The sequence below is a fragment of the Vanessa cardui genome, chromosome 11 (assembly GCF_905220365.1).
Source record: "Vanessa cardui chromosome 11, ilVanCard2.1, whole genome shotgun sequence".
Lineage (NCBI taxonomy): Eukaryota > Metazoa > Arthropoda > Insecta > Lepidoptera > Nymphalidae > Vanessa > Vanessa cardui.
In genome coordinates this window covers 1,587,115-1,614,463 of record NC_061133.1, presented here as the reverse complement: position 1 = coordinate 1,614,463, position 27,349 = coordinate 1,587,115, and the positions used below count along the sequence as shown (strand labels likewise).

Genomic DNA, 27,349 nt, shown 5'->3' with positions numbered 1-27,349 from the left:
GTTGAGGTCCACGAGTCTACAGACATGCATTCCACGTGTAATTACACTGCGGCTGAGTTGACTTGCTCGCATACTCTGTTACTGACCCGGTAAATATTCCTTATATAAAAAGTACTCGTTAAAACATTGATATAAATCAGCTATAGGCGGAGACTTCCTACGTGCCTTAAGTTGAAGTTTGCGTACCAAATGTAGAAAGCCGATTTGCCCTACTTTATTCGACAAGTCAATCTTAACTGAAGATTCCTTCTCAATTTTTCCACATGACAGTGAAGGAAAACGTCTAAAGGAAACATGCGTGTGTCGGTCGCGTGTGGTTATGGTATGTTTCCGATTTAATAATTCAGTTCCAGCATCAATTATTTCTCACAAAAATAAAACTCAGCTTAATCAGAACTGCCCCAATTATGCTCCATTATGTATATTTGTTGTACGATCCTAATTTCCAATTTCGTACGATTCGCAACTGGATTTTTGTTTATTAGAATAGGAAAACTGCTATACGGCAGTGACGTTTTGAATCGATTGCGTTATAGTGATAATTCGAGATGGCCCAGTGGTTAGAACGCGTACATCTTAACCGATGATTGCGGGTTCAAACCCAGGCAAGCACCGCTGATTCATGTGCTTAATTTGTCTTTATAATTCATCTCGTGCTCAGCGGTGAAGGAAAACATCGTGAGGAAACCTGCATGTGACAAATTTCATAGAAATTCTGCCACATGTGTATTCCACCAACTCGCATTGGAACAGCGTGGTGGAATATGTTCCAAACCTTCTCCTCAAAGGGAGAGGAGGCCTTTAGCCCAGGCCCAGTGGGAATTTACAGGCTGTTGTTGTTGTTGTTGTATAGTGATAATTTGTAAGAACAGTTAGTGCCTTGCAATGCAAAAAATTCACTTCGTTTCTCACTCATGAAATTTTGACAATCGGATTACAATGTTACGCTATTTTGATACGTGTATCCTATTAATTTTATAATTATTACACTCGTTTTGAGATTTGTGTTAATTGATACAGAATAGCCCAGAAGTAATTGAATAAACTCCAAAAACTTTTCTTTACAGAACAATATGAGTAAGATATTTAACTCTTTTTATCTTGTGTAGTGGAGCGATACACAATTTAAAAGACATGAGTACACTCACCTTCTGAGATTTCTACCACAACAATGCCAATATTTAGCGGTTAAACTTACGATGCTAATTGTACAAAACATTTAGTTTACAACAAATGTGTTCGTCATAATATAGTGATTAGTGCCATTGTGCTAATGATGGCTTCTTACTTTCGATTCTATAATGACCGTTATCCGATAATAATGAGCCACATTATTGTGAAACTTATTCTATTTACTAAAAAGAACTCATGGAAGCTACGCCTTTTGTTCTTTTATTTCGTTTCCCACCAAAAAATGACCTAAAAATTCTATTATAATACCGCATTATTCGTAAAATTCTCGATAAAGGCTTATTTATCGAAGGCTTTAAGAATGTATACAGGTAGGTGGTACCGTCCGTTTCACCCAGTTCCGACTGCCCCGTCTGGGTCACGTCAGTCGGCGGGCGTTCGTTTGACGCGTAGAATTGTTACGACCGTTCCGACGGTAACATGTGCGCGATCGATTTATTCGCGTTATAAAACCTCCCGCTAAGAGAACGTCCTAATAATAATCGTGAATGCTAACGAATTGTGACTGTTAGTGATGTTAATTAGTGATGTGATGTGTTGTGTATTGGATGTTACGCTACAGGTATGTTTAGTGAACACGGCTCGTATAATTATTATATCTCATAAATCATCACATACTAAACATGTATTTGTTGTTTTTTTTGCTATGTGAGTAAATATATGTAACGGTTTTTATTCGAATAGTTAGGTTAAACAGATCAAGAGTGAAATACGACAGATAATAATAAATACTGTCTATTTAATAATTATTTATATGTATTTGTCTTTTTGTTCGCTTGTAGTCTCCTTCAATATTCAGCAAAAAGTTTTTATAACTATTTTTGGGAATGCTCGTTACGTATTTCATATCTAGTGTTTAGAAATATTTTCGTAATTAAAGTGAGTTCCAAAATAGTTTTATTTCGTAGTTGCTTCATATTCCTAATGGGCAATAAGTTCTATACACATTAAAAATTATTATTTTTATATTATATTCATTTCCTTAATAGAAGCAATTAGGTTAAATGTGTTTGTATTTGACCACAGATAAAGAAATTCTACTGAATATAAAAGCAAGTTTTTTCGTGAAGAAATAATATCTATTAATCTTCATTACCTTCATTTCATAATATATGAAGTAATCTTCGCTTCGTACAAATTCCATATTATACGAAAGAATGAAAAATGTTGACAACATAATATAGCTATATTTGCGTGTCGGCAACTTTTATTTTTAATCAAACCTTTTCTTAAGAGCACGTCTTGTCCAGTAATGGAATAAGTACACTTGATGTTTTTGTCCAAACGAATTAAGATAGTATATATTTTTTATTATATAGTATGTTGTGCTAGTTATTATAATACGGTAAATTAGCTTCGAGGAATGTTTATTTCGAGTGAGAGTGAATGTGATTATTATACGTGTTATTTGAACCGTATCTCATATTACACAGAACTGTAAAGGTTTCGTAAATACTAAGGCTATATTTCCTAACTCCGTAAACTGAGGGCGTTATCTATGTTAATATTATAAACATGAAAGTAACTCTTTCTGTATGTCTGTCTGTCGCTCTTTCACGACCAAACCGCTGAACCGAATTTGATGAAATTTGGTGTGGAGCAAAGTTGAACTTCGAAGAAGGATATAGGCTCCGTTTTTTGTCTAACACATGACAACTAACCACATAAAACGCCAGCGAAGCCGCAGTCGAAAACTAGTCAATAAATATAAAATAATACTTATATTATAGATATTTAGATATAATAAATTTTGAATAAACTCATTTTAAACAGCGGATTAGTAGAAATACTCTCTCATATTCTGTATTTAACGAATCGTTATCGTGAATCAGCTACCGATCGAACCGGACTGTTAACTAGCCGTTAAATTCGTTCCAATATAGTTTTACGTCACATACGATCGAAACTTACGAAATATATTTTATTGGGCCGCTTTTGAATTACGTGGACATTTTTAGTGTTTGTAAACAAACGAATCGATTGATGAATATCGAAAAAGGATATGAGCTTGCTATTTGATAATATGTGAATTATATTACTACTAGCGACCCGGGCTTCACAAGGGTGCAATGCTGATACTAAATGTTACAGATTTTTTCTTGTTCCTTTATTATTTTGTCTATGTATTATATACAAAAACCTTTCTCTCGATTTAGTCTATCTATGAAAACCGTTGTATAATATTAAAGATCTAAGCATACATAGGGACAGACAGCGGTAAGCGAGTTTGTTTTATACTATATAATGTTTAAACAACAAATGTAATAGCCATGCAGACATAATCACGAATACCTATGTTATTACAGTAAAATAGTTTTTATTACTATGGGTGGTAGGTCCGGCGGGGTGGATACCACCCACTCATCATATATTGTCCCGCCAGACATATTGATGTTTGCATGCATTGTATTGACGTACTTCGCTTATGTTAAGTAATAAGGACATAAGTCATATAATAAATCAGAGTCCCTTTATTGAAAAAGCAACCTTACATCATTTATATAGGTATCTAAATAGAGTGACGCGCCGTAACATAACTAAAACAAATACGTTTGACACTTACCAAACGTCATACTATTAATGAGCGTGTAGTTAGTGGCCAACAATTTTTTTCAATGCATTTTCTGCTTCTACAACCATACCTATAAATAATCAAAGAAAGATTCTTCGTCGGTCTAAAGAGGTGTTTATATTTGTTGTCATTAATTACTGAATTTATATGAAACGATCAGTAAGCAAGTTCGTTTTAATTAAATAACAAACATTATTGTATAAATACAGGTATGTTGCATGAAAATCGATCAAGCCTTATTAAAGAACTGTTGCCTCTGGAAGAATCTTTTATTATTATTTGTAAACGACAGCGAGGCTCTTATAAATTATGATGTATGAACTCCGGATCTAATTATATATAATTTCAATAATGTACCGATATTCAATCAAAGGCTTTTTAATAAGTGAGTGTCATATATTATTTTAAGCACTAAAATAATTTTATTTATTTATTTCGTACTGACACATCCATTTCACGTATTAAGTAACGTCATTAGTATGACGTTAAATATATCGGATGTAATCGGAAATTCCGTAATGCTGTAGGTTATTTTAAATAACATGACTGTTGGGCACTAAGCTGCGTTCTGAAAGTGATACCATCCGCCTATGACTAATATATGTATATTAAGTAATAGTATGCTCGTGTATTAATGACAAAAATGCCTTAGTTATGACATAGTATGACAGCGAAATGATCTACATAGCATAATGTTTTACGTTGACGCGAATGCAATTGCTGAAACTTCAATACAAATAAAGATAATTGATATAAGATTATAGGGTGTATATGATACATAAATAATATTACTATGACTTTTATATGTTATGTGAAAACTCACTTTTGTTTGCCGGATATGATGTCCCTTCGGTGACATATAATACAGTTATAATAATAGAAAATTTATTATTCATTATTGAATCGATAAAGTATATATTGGATGCAATTATTTATTTATAATGTTTTACTTGAATGTTAAAAATAACATCGTAATTGAATGCGATACATTTGTGAATGATTTATTAGTGTTTATTTACGGAAGATTTCCTCGCTTTATTAATTTTATCGAGAAATAATACATCTTATATTAGTGTACAGTGCCCTACAAATATATAAGTAATAATAAGTCACATGAATATCTAATTTATAATCTGTGTATATCAAACGGCTTAGTCAAATAAATTATTGTAAATTAAATTTTATTCGTATAGGCTATTACTAAATATTGCTCTTACGACAATTTCTACTAGGTTTTATATCAGTCGAACGGCACAAATACCTTATATTAATTAAAATAATTGTATTTAACATGACTCTGTATTTTTTAAATGTTAAAAAAGAGTAACTACTGAGTTTCTTGCCGGTTCTTCTCGGTAGAATCTACTTTCCGAACCGGTGGTAGCTTCACTTAATTGTAAAATGACGATTCAAAAGTTCTTGTAAAAGCCTACTTGAATAAAGTTTATTTTGATTTGATTTGATTTATGATCAGTAAAGGTCTATGCCGATGATGATGTTAGGTGGTATGAGAACACGACAGCACTGAGGATTGATGCTTGTTTATGCTATATGACGAATCTGGATACTATGAGTACTATGAGTCGTCTCTATCCAGAATCGTCGTTCGTATAGAGACACCACAATGCACATCGCTCAAGACAAGTATAACTTAGTAACTTCTTTAATGCTAGATTATCATAAGATTAGTAGTAAATTGGCGATTTAGGATTTTATTAATATTAACGGTGGTGGTGAGTAGAGATGGCCGACGATCTGGTCAAGTTCGCGGGGTATCGCTGGATGCAGGCCGCTACTCACCGGTCAAGGTGGAAATCATTGGGAGAGGCCTATGTTCAGCAGTGGACGTCTTTCGGCTGACATGATGATGATGATGAACGGTAGTGACCTCTTAATATTTATCAGTAAACTTTATAATAAAAATAGTAGTACAGTTCTAATTACTTACATATATCCAAATCCAAATATCCATCCGTGGATAAATTACTTCATTCGTCATTTTATGAAAACGCCCAACGTGTTTTAAATAGCATACTAAATATAGTAATCAAATCCTGGTACAATAAACTTTATGTAACGCTCTCGGCAAATGAAAGTGAAACTTCTAGAAATTACGCCGATCATTAAGATTTTATTAGCAAACTAGAACTGGGTATGAAATAAAGAATAGTAGACATCGGACCGCGTCAAACGCGTAATCTGACAATTAATAAAAATAGACATTTATAGTATATTAGTTACTTTGCGCTTATTACCTTTTCAATTCTTTACACTTGTATACCTACGCAATTTAAATATGAAAAATCATAATTATTATGAATACGATTCATGATCTTTGTGCACACGTTCTCGATTTATGTGAAATTAGCGCATATTTTCACATAGGATTATTAGAATAACAACAGAACTCCTCAATTTCATAATATTAGTATGAATAATGATTGTCTTAATATATGTACACTGGATCAGTTGTTGTTATTACTGTGAGTGTATTAGTGAAATATTTGTATTAAACCGTAATCGATATCGCAATCCAATTACAATGATCAATGGCTTTACGTCTTCCGTTTTTCTTGGCCAACATAATCTGTTGAAACAATGAGACCATGAAATGTTCTTTACATAAGGTCATCTTCACACGCCAGCGATTACGTCCGATTAAATACGATTACATTGTGAAGTAACACCATGTAATCACACTTTACATCACTATATCCTGTACGAATGGGATAGGATACGTGTCGTAGAGGATATCCATTTCCTGTCTCGCTCGCTCTCTTCGATTCGATTTTCTTTCCTCCTCGTATCGGAACACATGCAAGACGTATGTGGGTCGTCGTCTCAGGCGAGTAAACGCGATTAGCTAAGCTGTTCGCTGCGTGAGGTAATGCGGCACGATCAATGCAATCCTTCCTTCAATCTAGATGAACATTCTATTTTACAGTAAAGATTTATACAGTTAATATTTTTAAATTATATTTATATATATTTAAGCATTTATTAACATAAGATTTAATGACAAGAGTTTTATTAATTCTTATGTTAATAAATTATAGTATTTCATAATAAACTGTTGACCCACTCCTTCTTCGCACGGGTCTATAGTTTTGATTGTTAGCCATACTTACGAGAACAGACATTCGTAGTTCATTTTTTAAAGAATATTATATACAAACTTTCCTCATGTATCATTTACTTATTATTTACTTGTTATTAGTTAAAACCGTATAAAGATCCGTCGTGCGTATAATGATGAGTCGCTTACAACTATTTATGTATCACAACACTCAATTACCTAAATATGTTACACACATACGCGTGCCTGTATATATGTATATGTAGTAATACTGATTATTATTTTGGTTATTAATTTATTTTTGCAAAAACAACAGCCTGTAAATTACGATCGTACGGCCTCTTCTCCTTTTTGATTTTTTTTGCTTTGATTAATTCAAATTGATTAATTAAATTTTCTACAAATTCAAATTGACACGTCTTTACCAGCGGAATGTAAAATACATATATTTGTTTATTGTTAACTTGAAACATACTTTCATTATATATAATACATATTTAATTAACGTGTGTGCTAAAAGGTTGACACTGTGAACGAGGCATTATATGTAGTAGAAGATTATTGCAAACCCCAACTCTTATCGCCTAAACTGTCCCTTAATTTTCAATAAATTTCATGTATAGATGCTATATACACAGATTTAAAATACAAGAGAAATCATTTTGTTGCACATAATCTCTTAAACTCGAAACGATAATAAATTGATTGAATGTTTAAGAGGATAATCCTCTGGCTGTTCACGATGTCAGCAAATGATTGTACTGTTAACCAATTATATATACTAGTTGTCGCCCGCAGCTTTGCTCGCGTTTCAGCGGTTGATCGTCAGATGCTAGGCAGGGCTCTGTCCTTCCATGGACCTATGGTATAAAGGCTTGCTACATAGCAATATTCATCAAATTCGGTTCAGCGATTTACCGTAAAAGACCAAACAAAATTACTTTCGCATTTTAACAATATTATATTATACATATATAGTACTTACGTGTTATTGAGTTTTCCCGTATTAAAATAATTAAAATATCCATTCCTAGTTCCTGAAATAATGCGTAAAATACCATTTACTTATTTGACTAAATACTAAACGCGTCTTCCAAGAAGACAACAAGCTCGAATTCCAGCGAAGATTGCAGATGTTCAGTAAAAATATAAAATAACGCCAAAATGTATAAAAGTAAAATGTAAAAAAAGGCACGGGCAACTGTGAGCCCGTGGATGTTATAAATTAAATAAAAAAAAAGCTTTTTGGTCGCATATTGCGTCATTGACCAATTACGATTGAAATTTAAATAATATTAAATCATTTGACTGCGATCGAGGTTGCAGGAATTAAGGATAAAACTCGTATCAAATAGTGATCACAAAATTAAAAATATCGGGTAACATTTCGGTCTGTTTGTTATAAAGAAAGTATTGTTGAATACGTAGTATAGGATGGTATGTTTTAGTTTGTAGGGCTTCACTCCCACAAACTGGTTTCCTGAGATCCCCTCAATGAAGAACGCTAAAGGTTTTTTTGCTGTTACTAGGTCAGTTTGAACCGGTTTTCTGATGTGTTAGAATAATCTTGAAGGTATTTAGGATACTAAAAATGCAAACACATGATCTACATTCATTACGCTCATATGAGAAGACAAATTATATACTGATAACTATTATTTTAGTGTTCTTTTTTTATTTTCAGCAAATTTCTTTTACTAAAATTAATAAATATATACTCGTTATATAGTTAGGCATCAACTCAGACAATCAGACATGATATTAGAACTAGAAACTAGAGTAGTCGTTCACGTTCGTAATATCTCTCCTTTTAATATTCTATCGAATATGACTTTTTCTGTTGTCACTCGTTCAACATTGTACTGAAGTTGCCAGCATGGACCATTTAAAAAAAAACATCCTAGTTAAACTTTTTAATGCTTCGAGATATATTTTGTCAGTAACTAGTATTACCTTCCCGCTTAGTTCTTGATAAGGTTTGAAAAACATTACTTACCCATTTGTAATATACGTTAGATTTTATAAAAAATGGAAGATAGACCCAAATAAAACGAGTTTATACATAAAACACATATATACAAGGGTACCGTTTAACATAGTTGAGAGTTTTTAAACTTAATACATTGTTTTGCAGTATCGTATATCATAAACACATGTTCCAAGTGCGAAGGTTCTAACGCCATATGTTACCATACATGAGTTCGCGGGTAATGTTTCACCACACAATGCTCATTATAAAAACGGCTACGTCCGGCCGTTAGGCCAGCCTTGGCGTCTCCGTGTACGTCTTGGGGTTTTCTACTCTATCACAAAATTAACACTCATTGATAGCTACGTTTTATATTTTCACTTGGTGAAGTAAGAATTTTATTTACGACACATTGAGTACATCGTGCGTCCTTGTCACACATATTAAACTTACATAGGTAGGTACACTTGTTTTTTTGTATGAATTATAATCAATATTTATGTAACCATTATAGTATATGTAGAAATCGTAATATTGTATTTTTTAATATTTACATCCATATTAATTATCTCAATATTAACTTTGTATCTTGATAATTGCAATCAAGAATTCATATACTTTAACAAGCAATAACAATTATACTTTTTCACAAAGTTCACAAACTTCGCCGATCCCGGGAAAAGAGTCCTCTATTAGGAGCTTCCATCACTTACATAAGCCTTACTACAAAACATAGTAGTTTACAGAAAAGTCAAAGTACCCTCTTATTTAATATTAATGTTTTCAATACAAATCACAAATAATTTAAATCTAATTATTAGTATTACAATTAATTAAAACATGCCATAAATAATGTAAGCCTTTTTACCTATAATTATCTAATTATTTAGATAATTAGTCACTACTATACAGAATAACACGCACAAATCGCAAATTCAAAACTAATTTTAAAACCGATTACTGTCGATTTATACAACCAATAGAAATAGTTCCCGACGACAACACTATTCGTCGCTAAAGATTCTCGTTCAACCCAAGAAAACGAGTGCATGTAAATCGACGGGTCAAATTGACTTATTTTAATATATTAGGTCATATGTTCTTATAAGAATTAATTACGTTTGTGTAAAGATCATAAGAAATAATTATTGATAATTTGGAATTGCGAACTTAAGTCGGCTGTGATCGGTTTTACGAGTTTTGCCGATGTTACATCTAAGTTCTGTCGTACTAGAATCGTATCGATCTAACATAGAATTACACTTTTAATTTTGGTTATCAAATTCAAGTCGCGTGGATAATCGCGACGACCTAAATCGGTCGGTTGGTTGTCCTTTGCCTCTCGAGTCGCACCCCTTTTAGCTGTTATATAAAACATCAAGTAAAAAGTAGTGAAGTAGTTGTAGAAATTGGGTCGAAAAAAAATGCTTTTCTTACATCATCATGTTTAATATATACGAGACACAATTAGAAGAATTTACCGTAATACAAGTTGATTATCAAGATTATTCGAATATTATCTCATTACGCAGTTTAAAAAAAATACAAATCGTTTAGTTTTTGATATATTTGTTTCCCTCATAAGAATTTTCTTATCTAATTTTAAGGCCTTTTTTTAACATAGTCATCTCACAGCTGAATTTGTCTGTCTACCTTTTTTAGAGGATTCTCTCATCCAGAGGATTGTAAATATGTATAACCTGATTAAAAAATTGAAATAACCTAACATACCCATATCAAAACGAATCTGTTCGTGATTTTCCAAGAAACTCTTAACTAATTAACGAAGATAGTCCGTATACTTATTCTTTAATTTTATGCAAAATGAAGGAACTACTATTACATCTTATTACATGTACTTTTTTAGATAGGGTTATGTGTAAATTAACCTTAATAATAATTCTTATAAGCTTGTTGTATAATTGATTGCGTAAATGATTGTTCTGTAACCGATGCGATTATGTTGTTGTAATTTATATTTTGTCATATTTACTCATACACAATAACTCGTTAGGAATTTCCTAATCAATTGTTATACGTTGGATCAATAACGTATCTGTTTATGTTTGTTTTCACTTTATATTATTTGAAAATCAATCGTAATAAACAGACATACACAAAAATACGTAAAAATTCTAAAAGGTTTTTATGATATCCAGTTAGTTGTAAGAGGCCTCTAGATAGTTCTGTGTATCGTCCACTTCTATACAGTTTTGCCGATCGCTATAATTACTAGAATATACTTTACTAGCTACCAGTCCCGGATCACATGTGTCACACTGTTACAATAGGATCTATGTACATTTATAATATTGAAAAATAAACATACAAAGAAAAAACATCTAAAGTTTCTGCTTGGAAAGGTAACATTCTTGGCTTTTCGGTAATTTACTCCTACGGCCTACGACCTGCTAAATTACTCTATTTATTAAAGTCAATTGCGTAGATTACAATCTCTAAGCGTACAGATATGCGTATATGTGTGTGTCTTATACTTTTTAAATATATACTCGTGTAGAACAACTTCTGACAAGTCAACCTAGTATACTCGTATCCTCTATTTATTTATCATTATCGTATTTACGCTATCCGAGCCCAGATGGCCCCAGTGGTTGAACGCGTGCATCTTAAGCGATGATTTAAACCGCAGGCAAGCACCACTGATTTCCAAGTGCTTAATTTGTATTTATAATTCAACTCGTGCCCGGCGGTGAAGGAAAACATCGTAAGGAAACCTGCGTGAATCTTATTCCAATGAAATTCTGCCACATATGTATCCACCATCCATAAGAGCTGAGACGGCCCAGTGGTTAGAACTCGTGCATCTTAACCGATGATTGCGGGTTCAAACCCAGGCAAGCACCGCTGATTCATGTGCTTAATTTGTCTTTATAATTCATCTCGTGCTCAACGGTGAAGGAAAACATCGTGAGGAAACCTGCATGTGACAAATTTCATAGAAATTCTGCCACATGTGTATTCCACCAACCCGCATTGGAACAGCGTGATGGAATATTTTCCAAACCTTCTCCTCAAAAGGAGAGGAGGCTTTTAGCCCAGCAGTGGGAATTTACAGGCTGTTGTTGTTGTTGTTGTATGTTGGATACATATGTAAGAATAATTTCTAAACCTTCTTCTCAAAAATGAGGTTAGTCCTTAACCCAGCGCTAAGACATTTACGGGCTGTTATTTTAACTACTTTGCCGTTAAAAAAGGTTCTATATAACATAAATATAAAATAAATTGCACCCGACTTATTAATGAGTCTTATTCATTACTTTACTTGCTATGTGTTAGTTTACAAACAGAAATCCAATTATATCAAAGTTACATTACATATTAGGCAAGCCCAGTTTGTACAACAATGTGCCATGACATATTATATCGGCAATAATGGCGTGACGTCATTAGCAAGCGACGAGTACTTTTTTAAATCTTTGCTCGTGTGGCTGTTGCACTATATGACACAGATAATTAATAAACTCGTTTTATTCAAAGGCCTAAAAAAATCTTAGCTGTTCATTTTAAAAGACTCCTAAGAATTTAATAAATAAATTATAAGTTATATATAGGTACGGTTTTAATTAATCTGCGATATATCAAACGAATATACTAACGTATGTCTTAATTAAATTAGGCGATTGGTCTATGCCCTGTATTATTCATCCTACGCGACGAAATATCTATATCCGTTTAACCCAATAAAAAAAGTTACACTTGGAAATTATGCAAACATATTTTTTTTATACATAGCAACATTATGCTATTTTTTTACATTGTTACTTATTTCATAACAGCCATGCATCGATTTTTTTCACAATTATAACAACGATGGTTTCACATAAAAAAAAAATTGGTTTCGAAGTTGCAAGGGAAAAATAAACCGTAATAAATAATAATTACGAATGGCAACATTTTTAGACATTATTTTCTAGACCTATAAAGTATAGCGACGCATGTAAGTATACCTACCTACATACATACGTCGCTCTACTATTGTATACACCTATGAAATAATGAAAACACAAATTTATTTGATTACATAATTATGACGACTTTGGAGACCAAATAAATTTAAAACAATACATATATATTGATTGATTGCTAAATAAATACCCCACTTTTAACTGTAGATTAACAATTGTATTTTTGTATTACTAGTATTGAACTTAATTGATTTAATATCTATTAAATAAGAATAATTTATCTAATTGTATCGTTCAAGGTAACTGCAAATATTTAAACCAATTCATTATGCGTTTACTTATTAGAGCATGAACTAGTCCACTTCTTGCTTTTAATAGAAATTTTCTTTCCCAATAATAACAAACGTACTGGCTATCAATAATATAAAAAATATTTTTAAGAGAAATTTCAATACTAAGAACTTATTTCTTTCTTTAAAACTTATATAATATATTCTAGGCGAAAAGTTGTAAATTAAATGTATCTCTGCTTCTCTTACATCATCTGTGTTTAATATGTAGTTATTGATTACGTTACATATATTATAGAACATCATAATAGTATGCGATTATCAAGATTATCTGGGTTAGTTACTATCTCATTACATGACGCAAAATCGCTTTAAGATGATAATTATAGTTTCTGGTCTAATCATGTACGAAGGAGGATTTGACGTCAGCTTATAAGCATAACAGATGCATGATGAATCGCTTGCAAAAGCCTACTTGAATAAATTTTATTTTGATTGCGGATTTAAAGTTTATATTTGGTGGTTGGTCTACATAGGTACCACCAACTCATCAGATATTCTACCGCTAAACAACAGTACTTAGTATTGTATTGCAGTTTGAAGATTGATTTAGTCAGTGCAACTACAGGCACAAGGAATAAGGGTCGTAACATCGCAGCTACCAAGGTTGGTAGCGAAATGGTGTTATATATAGGAATCGTTTTTATTCCTTACAGCGTCACGTCAGGTGGTGACCACTTACTATCACGTGGGCCCATTGCGGGTCCGCGGATCTATCACATAAAAAAGGCCTAACTGATGGATATTCTACCGCCTAACAGCGATACTCAGTATTATTGTGTTCCGGTCCGTTCCGAGTGGACCAATATTATGATATTATATTATACAGACCAATGTCTCGTTAAAAGTGAATTAATAGTTACGAAATGCTGCTATTAAATATTATACAGTGACATAACTTTCAATTAGTTTTTTACTTCGTCTGTTCGGTTATATCTCAGCTTTGTCGAGCGCCGCGCCGCGTCGATTCCGTTACACAAAACAGTTAAAAAAATTGGACATAGTATCCGATGTTAGATGTTTTCTTAATTTTTAGCGTTATACAATGTAGTTGTTTTAATAAAGTATGATTTATTTGTTCCTTGTCACACATTGCTCGATACTTTAATTATTGAACTAAGTTTTTTTGACACGAATTTCTTTCACGACGCTTATATTAGAGATAAATCTCAGAAAACGTCACTTAAAGAAAAACTATAACGCCACTTCAAGGCGATTCTTATCTCACTTCTTTTCCTATTGTAAATACAGTAATTTATAAGATTATTAAAATCAAATATGCGAATATATAAGAATGCGAAATCAATGCATAGTATAAACGAAGTCCTTTACAGCTGTCTGTCCCTATGTATGATAAGATCTTAAAACGATTAATTAACGATTAAGCAACGTATTTTGATGCGGTTTTTTTTTTAAAGATTGTGTTAAGGATTGAGGATTAAACGGTATTGATTTTGTTTTAAGTAACCGACTGTACAATTCTTGTTATAAGTTATACATTTTCGGAATCTGTCAATACAGAATCGATTTATTACAGTTTTATTTGTATAGTCGTTTTTTATGCATTTAAATTGAATATGATATCACACGGTTTATGTCATGCGGGATTTTTAAATAAAGCTGATGACACATAAATTGTCAAAATTTAAGGCACACTACACACGTAAACAATTGCTAAAAAGCACTTTTAACAACTATCCGTAATGGATCGCGAATAAAAATTATGTTATGTATATATACCTACGTGCATTGTTTTGTTTTTCGATACATCGGACGTCATGTTTGCTGTTTTTCTTTTCGTTTGTAAATACCAATTAGTAGTAATTAACTATTAATGTATTTAAACTGAATTAAGAATGAAGCTATATTTGCCTTACTAATTTTTACTGTATTTTACGAGTTTATTGACCGTGCGCTATTATGTTGTTTTTTTTTTTAATAATCTAAATCTAGATCTAGTATTTATATTTTCTTGGATTTTCCATGAAAAATTAGTGAAATTCATTTTTTTTTCATTTCCTTGCGTTTGATTTATTTGTATTTCTGACCAATTTCTATATCTCTTCAGACTAGCCAACTGGAGATATTACAGATGTACTGTATCGATTCATTCTATATTTATGATCTGACGTACGGTAACGAGTCCATAAAACTTCAGCTATGATTAACTTTCTGAGACTCACTTACACTCTGCTAACTTCTTGAAGTTACTGGACACTTGGATCTAGATCCAAGGCAGTTACGAGGAATACTATAACAAATATAATATACATCATTTGAAGGATGAAAAGCCGAAGCGCCAAAATAGTGCCTTTGAGAAATGATCTTTATAGTAAAAAAATCTTAGAACGAGAAATATATAAATAACTTTTCATTGGTTTTGAAATGAGTATACGAATCTTACAAACTAGTCATAGCTCATAAGCGAAACAATAAGTTTTATTCTGAATGTAATCATCAGTAAAATATCAACATATATAGCTTTGTTTTCATTAAATTTCTAATCACACATGTCATCTATAAACGTAAACAATTTATAACGTTCAATATATTACATTAGCGGTAATAAATAACATTGTATAACAAAAGCCACCTGTTAGAAATGTAATAGATGTAACGGCCCGTCATTTTCTATCACGTATCAGCCGCTTTCTATGAGCTTTGGACGCGTGCGCGTGCGCATGTCAAATTGTTAATTGGCTATGTTAGCGACGCACGCCTCATTGTGCAATGCGCAAGAGATCGTCCCATCTACATTTCCGGTGAATACCAGTTTTACAATATTTCTGGTAATAATTTAATACCTAGTTGAATAAAGTATCATTAGTGTATTATATATTTAATCGTAAAATAGCCTGTATATGTCTTCCTGGTGGGATATGTTCCCCTCTATGTTAGGGGAGAATTTCACGCAATTATGATATAAATTCTTCTCGTATGGTGATATTTTGTGTTATGAAGCGTTCTTTACTTTAATTCCACTAAAGGTAATCAGCAGGACATCTTTATGACAATTAAATGTAATAAAGGAGGTCTTCATTGAAAACATCGTATAATATACTGTTTCATATGACTTTGATTTGATTATAACTTTAACGTATTCAAACAAGTCACGTTATAAAAAACAAAAAAAAAACAGTTCAATAAACTATCTAATAAATAATTATGAACAACTTTTATATTTTAAATGATAATAATCAATTCGAGCTATAAATAACTTCTCGACTAAAATAGAAATAGCGCTACATATTGAATACATAATACATAAGTAAGAAACAAGATACAACTTCTAACTTGATAACAGCCATTTAGGTGCGCTAATCTTACTTTCCCAGATCCCAGTGAAAGCGTGGCTTACACGCTGACCTTAGGGTCAACAGCCCTATAAGTAGGTATTTGAAACAACATGGAATTGATAACGTCGACCGAACCATTTGTTTGATTGTGGCAGAAACTTTCTGTTACATTTATAAATGCAGTTTAATCTCAACACACAAATGTATTTTACTTAAACTAAGCTCGTTACTAGTAAATTGTTCTTAATCGTCGTTTTTAAAGTATCGTAACGATTAACTGCTAAACTAACTGCTTCTTAATTACTACTGGCTACTGATTCGAAATGTAGATTCTAATGATTGAAGCTGAAAATGCCCTAAAAATTGTGCTGTTGTGGACTAACTTATTTTCTTAAAGGGCGGCAATGCAACTGCAAGCCCCTCGGTGTTGCAGATTTCAACTTTCCTTCAGATGTATGCTGCTAGTTTGCCACCTAAACTATAAAAAAGCAAGCAAAAGCTGCTGAGAAGTTTTTTATATATTACCATGTTATTAGAAATAATTATGTTTAATATTTTTCATCAAAATGGAAGGATTTTTTAAATTGTTGTTAACGCTGACAAAAAAATCAAAGACTTTATTGTTCAATGGCTTATAACCCTTATACATTGACAAAATAATATGCCGAAGTCATTGATACTTAGCTTCCATTGGCTTTTCCAATTACGGCATTAAGAGGTCAAATATGAGGAAATACAGAATGCATTGTCCTGTCGAACGTTTTGTAATTTTGATGGCTCTCTTTATGGGTTATTGCCATTGGAATTAATAATCATCTATAAATAATACTGAAATACTGTGACCAAAATTAACCAATTACGGATCTTAAAAATTATATTATGATTAGCCGATTTCACTTGTATCAATCATGTAATCATGTATCACAAATCATGTATCAAAAGATGTTCTGGTAAACAGATATGTCATTAACGCGCAAAAAGTGAAGACTAGAAAACGTCCTAATTAGGACGTTTGCCTTTAGTCGTTTTTATCATAATTATGCCAGTAATACGTTATAATACATCATAATTATGTAGTAATACGTTTTGCGTAATAAAAACATCTAGTTATCCCTTTTCCTTATTGTTTTTATCAAGCTATCCTTTTTACTTGTAACGAAATGTAAAATAAACGGTCACCGGCGCTGCACACTTTTTTCTATTTTTCTATACGTATGGGTATAACATATCTGTTTATTAGAATATCATTGACTTGTATTATTTGTGCGTCATGTTTCGAGTATTTAAAATATATTAACAATAATCTAGTTAGTAAGTAGCTCGCCGCTCTAATCTCATGTAAATAATTAATGTGAGTATTTTTCTAGGCGGTTAAATCAACTGTTATTTTAAGAAAATTATCGTGTTATTGCGACGGCTGTACTGAAAAAATATTCTTAATAAAATTTTAAAATAACTGACCCACTACACAGGCTTCTGCACAAACTTACTTGCGCTCTTTAGTCCTCCGTGATAATTCGATAGAAATTCAATTTACCACAACCAAAGAGAGTTCAGAAGCAAATATATAAATTGATTATATCCCCGGGGCACGAGATCGTAACACTGTCAGCTTCTTTAATCTAAATAGATACTAAAAAAACAATAACTTCTATTTACCTTCCTGATATTTGAATACAGTACTAAAGTCTTATACGCTAGCTACTAAAGCAGTTAAACCGCAATATGTAAGAATATATTAACAATGTTTTCGACAAACGCATGAATGTTAACAAAACAAACTCTCGTCCCAAATAACACAAGGAAAAGAGACATCACGTATTAGGAACAACGTTCAACGTTCTAGGTCGGAATTAACGCTCGAAAACTGCTAATTCGCCCCACTTGTACAGACGCATTTTTTCTAGAACACAATCCTCGCACAACAAAACCTTGTTCAGAATAACACGTATAGTACGACACAACTTAGATGGAACATCGGCAAAATACGTAAAACAGATCAAATCCGAATTAAGTACGCTATCCCAAATTATCAATATTTATTTCTTATGTGAATATGATCTTTACACAAGCGTTATAGCTATATAATACTTTGAATTAAACTGTCGAAAAAATCTATAGCGATGAATAGCGTCGAATGGCGCAATAGGGAGCTACTACTATTGGTTGTGTAAATCGGCAGTAATCGGTTTTACGGTTAAATTTCGCCGATGCTACATCTAAGTTGTGTTGTATTATACTTTGGTGCGGTACGAAAAACCTTTAGCGTTTTAAAGAATTCATCAGTATCATTATCGTTACATAGTATAAAACAAAGTCGCTTACCGTTGTCTGTATTAATGGAATTTGATGCGGTTTTTGAATACTTGCACAATATAGTACAGAAATACTGATAACTTTAGTAAATAAACAATTTCAGTAGTATATTTAGTATTAGCAATGGACCCGTGCGTAGCCGTGCCGGGTCGCTCGCTAGCTTGAGATAAATAATAAGTGTAGCTCGCATAGTTTACGAATTAATATGTAGCTTGATGCGTGGGAACAAAAAATATGCCAAGATTCCTAATTATCTTAAATTAGTACAATCAAATTTATTTACAAAACCTAATTCTGCGGCGTAAAGATTGTTCGGGCTGAGATAACTGTTTGCTTGGTTTATAAGTTGTTGAATGCTTGTATCAAATAAACAATAGACAAATATAATGATTACGTAAATGATAGATAAGGTTTTTAGCGTCGAGCCGTCTATTCTACGCTACCATCAGTATTGAGCTGATTATCCACTTAAAAATATAGCTTAAAAATGACAATATTCCTTATTTATGTTGACTCTTACAAAATCTAATGAAGAATTCATATTGTTGAAATAAATTTAATATAAAGATATCATCACTTTGAATTTACTGAACAAAACCGACTAAACATTCGTACTTTACTTTTTTTTGCCAATAAATAATTCTTGTGTAGGTCTTAGCCCAAAACATACGATGTTGGGTTGGGTACAAATTTGGCTCACTTTGAAAATAATAATCAAGAGTTTCAGAACGGAGGGGCATCCTATAAGGAATCTCTTTTGAAAAGATCTTCAGAACTCTGTTTGCACTGAAGTTGTATTTGAGATTAAAATAACTTCGGTTATAAGCTAACGAAATATTGCAGCGATATATCACAGTTTCAGTGGACAGTCGGCGTTTAAGCCCACTTATTGGCAACGTCTTGCCTTTTGTTTCATAGGACACGCAGAACAACCCATTGTCATTGAAATAAACCGTAAAATCATGGCTAACAATAAAACAAGACAGTTGCGAAAATAATAACAGCTGTATCCAATTCGCAACGGTGTACTTTGTTTTCAATTTTACTTCTATACTACAAAAAAATATATTTAATAAATACAAAAAAGTAAACTAACAGCCTGTAAATTACCCACTGCTGGGCTAAGGCCTCCTCTCCCATTAAGGAGAGGGTTTGGAACATATTCAACCACGCTGTTCCAATGCGGGTTGGTGGAATGCACATGTTGCAGAATTTCGATGAAATTAGACACATGCAGGTGTCTTCACGACGTTTTCCTTTACCACCGAGTAAGAGATAAATTATAAACACAAATTAAGCTCATATATATAGTAGGTTTGAACCCGAAATCATCGGTTAAGATGCACGCTTTCTAACTACTGGGCCGTGGTTCTCAGCTGGTACTCAGCTTCAATCAGTACAAGACCAGATGAAAACATATTAAAAACTCAATCATTTATCGTTAGGCGATAGCTGTGAGGCTGGTATTGTCCTGACACGAGTTACTCCTTAAACAAACAAGACTATTTATGAAGATTCAACTCGATTTGATTAACAATGCATAAACACAGGAGACGAACATAGGCAAGGATTACATATTTTATGAAAAATCAGTACACATGAAATGTACTATAACTTATTCGCCTAAATTTAATAAAGTTCTTGGACCGTAAAACTTCGTATTTACATATGTTGCGGTCAATGACCGCCGCTTGTTTATCATAGAACCTTATTTGGTACGAGCGTAGGCAAAAATATTTTTGGTACCCGACAACTTTACCTTATTTAAGAAAATTTGTATGTTTAATTTCTTTTTTCAATATTTTGGTATGTTTATTTGAGTAATTATATTTTGTAGTATGTCTGTAAATAAAAATACTCGAACTTTTAGTATAATATGGACAGGAAGAATTATTTTGTTGCCATATAAATATAGAAAATTTTCGCAGGTTATTATTTTGGATGTTTTCATGTCATTTGAACAAAAAATTTGTATATAATGGACGCACTGTTTACATCTACAGACACCTAAAAATGTCCACGTTAAAAACAAGATTGTTTATTTCAATCAAGACACGTACGCTCCTCGAATCACGAAATTGATACTGACCATTAAGGTAAAAACAATATTATTAACAAGAAAATAGTTAATACTTATAAACCAGTAGTTAAATTAGATATGAAACTAACTATTGATTGCGAGACGCGAGTTCAACAAAAGCAAGTTACTGATATTAAGTGTTGTGCTTGAATAAAGTTTATATTTAATCTCGTTTTCGAAACTTAAATTTTTAATTTTTTTCATATAGGTAGGCAGTAAATGGTTAGTGATCATTGCCCACAGACATTGATATTGTTACATATATCAACCATCCGTTAATAACGACGTTAAAATATTTCTTAGTAAAATGTATGAATTGGCTTATTTATCGTCAAAAAAATATATATTAAAAATTCGTAGAACATAAAATATTAGTAAAAAAAAAGCGCCGTATTTAAAATAGTAAGATCATACAGAATATGTTAACCCCCTAAAAATGAAAAATAAAGAATCCATTTTGTAGAGCTTTACTTTACAGAACGGAGATCTTCTTTAATTTCAAAGTTTATTCAATCAAAAAATATCCTTTTATAGATAGACCACCTGCATATTATTTTTACATGTTTTCTTACCTTAAAATTTGAATTGTTTCAGAAGGCGTAGAAAACCAATCAGAGATATCCAGCACAAATGTTATTAAACAATCTAATGGAAGGCGAGTCGATAACTACAAAGAATTTAATTTCGTCAATAAAGAAATTTAATACAGACGAAAAAGAGCACGGTACTATAAAGGCCCTTTTAAAGAACTTCATTCTACCGGATTCGGAAAACATGGCTATAAAACATAAGCAAAATTTTAGTGATAAATGTATTTATTCAGTACCAATCAAACCATCGTCACCCCAAAATGAAAGAACGAATTCTATCAATGAAGCTAAACAGGCCTTTTTAAACGCTACTGTAAACCCATCGTCTTTGTATCCGAAACAGACAAGTAAAGATCCCATAATACATTATGCACAAATTGCCATGGTTACAGAAAGTGATGATACGAGAAGTACTGGAGGAGGTGGAGAATTACCATTGGCGACGAAAAAAATGAACAAAATTGCTACACCTTTGGATATACCGCCTAATGTCAAAAAACGGATAGAACAGCAACAGAGAAAAGTAAGCTTTAAAACAAAAAATGCTTCAGCATCCTACAGACGACCACCATTAGTTACTAAAACAACAATGACTATAACTAGTACTAAAGTGTCGGAGTTAACTAAAAAGTTCAACGACTTAGTAACCGACGGGAACAAAACGCCAATCAAACAGTCGAAGTTAGTAAAGACCATAGAGAATCTCCAATCATCCAGATTTTCTGCAAGCAATAGTTCTACACCTTCGTCGACCCTCAGCTCTAGTCCGAACATTAAAATAGTGTTACGGCAAAGAAGAAGTTCTAAAAGACGAGGCTATAGAAAAAGATGTTCAAGTGTAAATTCAATTGATAAACTGCTTTCCGAAGGGCCAAATGGCAAGTATCGTGTAATACGTTCAAAATCAGATGGTACTAAAATTCCAAAATCACCAAAAAAACGTCTAAAATATCATGACTCCAGTGAACAACAGAGTGGATCAGATACAATTGATGGTTGCCCATCGAAATCAAATGAAAGTGAATATCCTAATCAAAATTCAATTGAAAAACCGATTGAAACTAATGTTAAAAATGTTATTAAAAAGTTCGAATGTGAAATAAGTGCCCAAGCTAGTAATAATATAATAAGAAAATCAAACAGTCAAACTTCCAATAAACCAACAACAAAAGAGAAACCAAAAGTACCTGAAAAGAAATCTTCTCTAGTTTTAACTAAAAATATCGTATTGAAGGACGGTGTTCCAAAAATCAAAACCATAAAACCACCAATGTCAGTAGATTTTTCGAAACAAGAGCAAGTTACGGATTTATTAGACAATACGAAAAAGAAAGAGCCCATTTACGATAAAAGAAAATTTAAGACAAATTACATACATTCCGAAAAGTTACCACTTCACTTAGTTGAGATTATACAAGAGGACGCCAATGAAATATCAAACACACTAATATCAGAGGAAATTAAAACCTCCATCAAGTTACAAAAGGATGACGAACACACTTATCAAGAAATCAACTCGCAAATTACGCCTAATGATTCTTTTTTGTGGCGCAGAAAAAGTTCTCAGATCTACGCAGATCACGAGAAATCTGTATCAGATAGTACATACGGCTTTGTGAGCGTGATGATGGACGAAACTACTGCTAGTATCGGTAATGCAAGCACACATAACACTGAAAAAGAGCAATCTCTACAAGAAAAAAATAATGAATCTCAAGAAAGTACTGATAGAATAGATATAAAAAGTGAAACGAATTGCGATTTCGAAAGTAATTTAGTAGAAGCTTGTAATAAAGACGTACTTATAAGAAAAATATCAACAAACATTGAACCAGTTATTGAAGATGATTACGAACCATTAGAACCAAGAGAATCAGAAAATGTGGTAATAATATCAATCAAAAGCGACCGGTCATCCAAAATTAATTGCCCTTTACCAGAAATACCTAAAGAAGAATCTGCTAATCAAGGCGAAAACATTTATCAATGCCTTTTAGAAATGAGATCACATCCTGAAGGCGATGAGAACAGTCTTCACAACTATGAGCTTTGTGGCAACCAGCTCGAAGAGAGGACGCGTGGAGACGGTGACAGTGACGATGGTTACGAGTACTGTAAATATTCGGTTAAACCATTTTGTCATACGTCTAGCTCGGGCATTCAGATAGCTGAAAATTTTAATCCTCGTGATTCGAAAACCAATGATAAGAACTATTATATTACCAAATCTACTAGTGGAACATCAACAGTTAGCTACGAAAAAATCGGTTCCGACAGAATTTATGAGAAGATTCCGCCGCGTCCGCCAAAGTCTAAAGGTAGCAGTCCGAATTACAGCACCAGACATTCATTCGTCTCATCTGATTACAATGAAACTGAAAATATTTATGATACCATCAAGCATGCTGATGGCACCTCATTGTCTCATTGCTACGAGAGCATACCGAATAGCCCGAGCATGGTGAAGCTCAGAAATAATTTAAAGAAGCAGCTAGCGTCTGCAGTGCAAAAACGTTTATCGTTCGACAATGTTTCAAACATCAGTCAGTCAACGCTGTCGAGTGAGCAGAAAACTAACAGTATATATGGACAAAGATCAGTGCTCAGTTATAATGGACAGGAAATAGCTTTCCAAGTACCGAGCAGCGAAACGAGCGTGAGTGACCGAAGTGACAGGAGCGACGATTGGGTCGACGTGTCGGACGAAGAAAAGACTGAGGAGAAGAAAATAATCATGTAAGATAAACCTTTTTTAAAACTCAGTAGTGTCTGTTATTTTAACGTTTTCATTCCTTGTTTCCTCATGACTTAAGGTTCAGTAAACTTTTTTTTCAACAACATATAATCTTGAATAGATAGCATAAATAACTAGGAAGTTATGTAAATTTATTAATCATGAGATTTTAGATCTAAACTTATTTATGTTATATATATATATATATTACATAACAACTATAGATACTCCGAGCGCGATCGCTCACGCTATCTAGTATTTATTCTTGTGACCTATAAATTCACCACACGCATATCGAGCAATATTTTTTCAAAGAGTTGTGTAAACAGCGTTATCTAACATCGATATTACCACCATATTTACGTCCCAATCAGTATGAAGAAAGAAGGGGGAAAGTGCGGGACTATCACATGTCGTTTTTCATAAATATTAAATAAATGGATGTATTTGTTTATAGAGTAAGAGAACGGAGTCGAGGCAGAAAGAGTCCGGTCAGCTGGTCGCAGAAGGTTCGGCATCAGTGGGTGAATTCACCGAAGCAAAACAAAGATCAAGGTATGATAATTTATTATTATTTAATACATTTTATTACTTATTCTATTTTCAAATCGCTAATAACAAAATAATAAACTTTATAATAAGCGCCATCTATCGTAACACGGCTACAACTACAATACATACTCTAGCAGTAATGTTAAGAAATTGAAAAAGATGGCGCTAGGTGTTTATTTTTAAAAGACTTCATAAATAATCATATTATTTGATGAATGTATAAAATTACGGTTTCGAATTATTTACATAAAATATTTTACTATTTGTATATATTTTTCTTTCCGAACATCTATCAGAAAGTGTGCCTGTCTACGCTTATATAACACAGACAGTCATAAATATGCAAAAGATATTATTTAAGCGATTAATAATTATTATAAAAATATTGCAGACAGTCGTTAAGTGAGAATGGATGTTTAAATAAAGCGAGAGTGCGGTTTGTTTTTTTAATGTAGTGAGTGGCTTCCTTTATATTTATTCCTGTAGATTTGTTTTTGTATTACTTATAAATAAACGTAGATTCCGTAACAGATTATATCTAAGTACAAAAACTTTTAAGCTCATGTATTTAATTATTTTATATAATTTTGTCGGGCGGATGAACGAATACAACTTACCTTGCAAATGTTATGTCTCTGGTGCCTGTGATGACTACTTTAAATATTGTTTTAGAATCTCTTGTTTACAGTTCATAAAATATTGTATATTATCCATACATCTAATAAAATCGGAGTGTCTATTTGTAATATTGAATTAAGCCTTCTTTACTCAATGCATACGTATATACATACGTATGCATTGAGTAAAGAAGGTATACATACACGGTATACATAGCAAAATATCATTTTTTACAATTTTTGTCGGATTTTGACGGAAATTTCACTGACAGATAACTCATATAATAAGGAGTAACTTAGGCTACAATAACTTTTTTTTCTTGAAATTTCAAACGCGTACAAGATAGCGGGCACAGTTAGTCAATAATAATATTGTATAGGTAAAAGTTATTATCTGTATCAAACTAATTAAGAAAATTTCCGAACCTAAACTCAAGTTAGTCGACAAGTTCATGAACCTCAAACCGAAACAGGCGGCGCACGCGCCTTTTGAAGTGGGCGTTTGCTAATGTAATTGTTACCGGATTCCTGCGCCGACGCATTCGCTATCTAAACAAGATCTTAGAATATTTGTACATAGGAAATATTCGACAATGTTATTTTAACAATATAGAAATTCACCTAGATTTAGTTTAACTCTAAGCGTTAATTTCAATTATAGTACCCGCTGCCAGGTTGGTCACAAGAGCAGTTAGATAACTGACTTAAAAAAACATAGGGTTTTCAGGATGCAAGAGCCGGGTAATATAGTTAACTGAAATATCCCACTGCTGGGCTACGGTCTCCTCCCCCTTTCAAATATATTTGATATTTGACATATTTTATTTATAAGATATTATATGTTAATTATACGGTTATTAATATATGACTTTAGTTCGCTGTTTCGATCTAAATTTTCGTCTGAAAATTTGCAGAATTCCCATGGATAATAGAGTTAAACGTAATGATTTTCTTATGGATTATAAAATTACTGAACATAATCTCAATTGCATTATTTAATTGAAAATAATATATAACTCAGCATTGTTGATTGTATTGATTTTAATATAAGGGGCGTATTGCAGCTTAGGCTAAAACGATAACCGCTGACCTACATAGATAACCTTGTTTTATATAAAACTGCAGTGTTTCAGTAAACTTTTTAATTCAGAAGAGTTTTTCTCTTCCATAAATATGATTTACATATTTTTTTTTATACTGATGACGATAAACTTGTAATTTGAAGAATAATTGCAAATCAAACGTTTACTTTCTAATAAATTTCATAACATAGTACTTTATATACATGTGTTTGTGTGTGTGTGTGTATAATAATGGTGCTGTAAGAAATCTAAAACATTCCTTACATCGCCAATGCGCTACCAGCCTTGCCAACTAAGATGTTATGTGCCTTGTGCCTGTAGTTAGTGTTGCCATATTTGAACAAATGACAAATAGATGGGTAATAAAAACGCGGAGCACACATTTAAAGTTTGTGTGTAAATTGTATGTGCTTAGGAGCATTAACAATACCTACTTGCTATCAAGTAAAGGCTTTTATTTATTTTTATTCTTCTCAACAGAAAATCCTTATGTACTATACCGTTACAGAGATAGACCCGAGGACCAGTTTATTCTATATAAAATAGATATATGATCATAATATGAACATATATGTATCTTTGTGGCTAGCTTTTATATATTGCATAAAAGCTAGACCAATGAGTTACTTACTGTATAATTAGCTGTCTCGATGTAGCGAATTTATTGTGTTCCTTTACCTATGTAGTTGATACGATTATGACGACTAATTAATTTTGGGTCAGTACATATGGAAAGTTTAATATAATTCGGTAAGATATAATCGTTGCGTAATAAATATAAGGATGACATATATTTATTATGAATCCAAAAAGTCAGTCTTTAGATATATGATAAGCGACATTGACTGTAATAATCATTATACATAAAGGACATAATAGCGTATATATATGACTGTAATTACCTACTAGTCTACCTAGTAAATAACTAGTAGACTGCAGATTTCGTATACATAAGACGTTCCACAATGTACTAAAATATAGCGAGAATAAAATTTATA

The 27,349-nt window shown here is 32.4% G+C and overlaps 1 protein-coding gene across 8 annotated transcripts in view; it reads left to right on the top strand.

Annotated features, from left to right (window-relative positions):
- Positions 1 to 27,349, top strand: part of LOC124533685 (rho guanine nucleotide exchange factor 15) — a 113,801-nt gene that overhangs the window by 46,934 nt on the left and 39,518 nt on the right. For 7 of the 8 annotated variants that reach the window (XM_047109120.1, XM_047109118.1, XM_047109122.1 and 4 more), the window contains 2 exons: positions 21,371 to 24,102; positions 24,558 to 24,655. In XM_047109120.1, coding sequence (XP_046965076.1) covers positions 21,407 to 24,102; positions 24,558 to 24,655 — 2,794 coding nt within the window. In that variant the 5' untranslated portion in view covers positions 21,371 to 21,406. Of the gene's footprint in view, positions 1 to 1,594; positions 1,754 to 21,370; positions 24,103 to 24,557; positions 24,656 to 27,349 lie in introns of those variants that run through there. The other variant, XM_047109121.1, reaches the window with a different exon arrangement.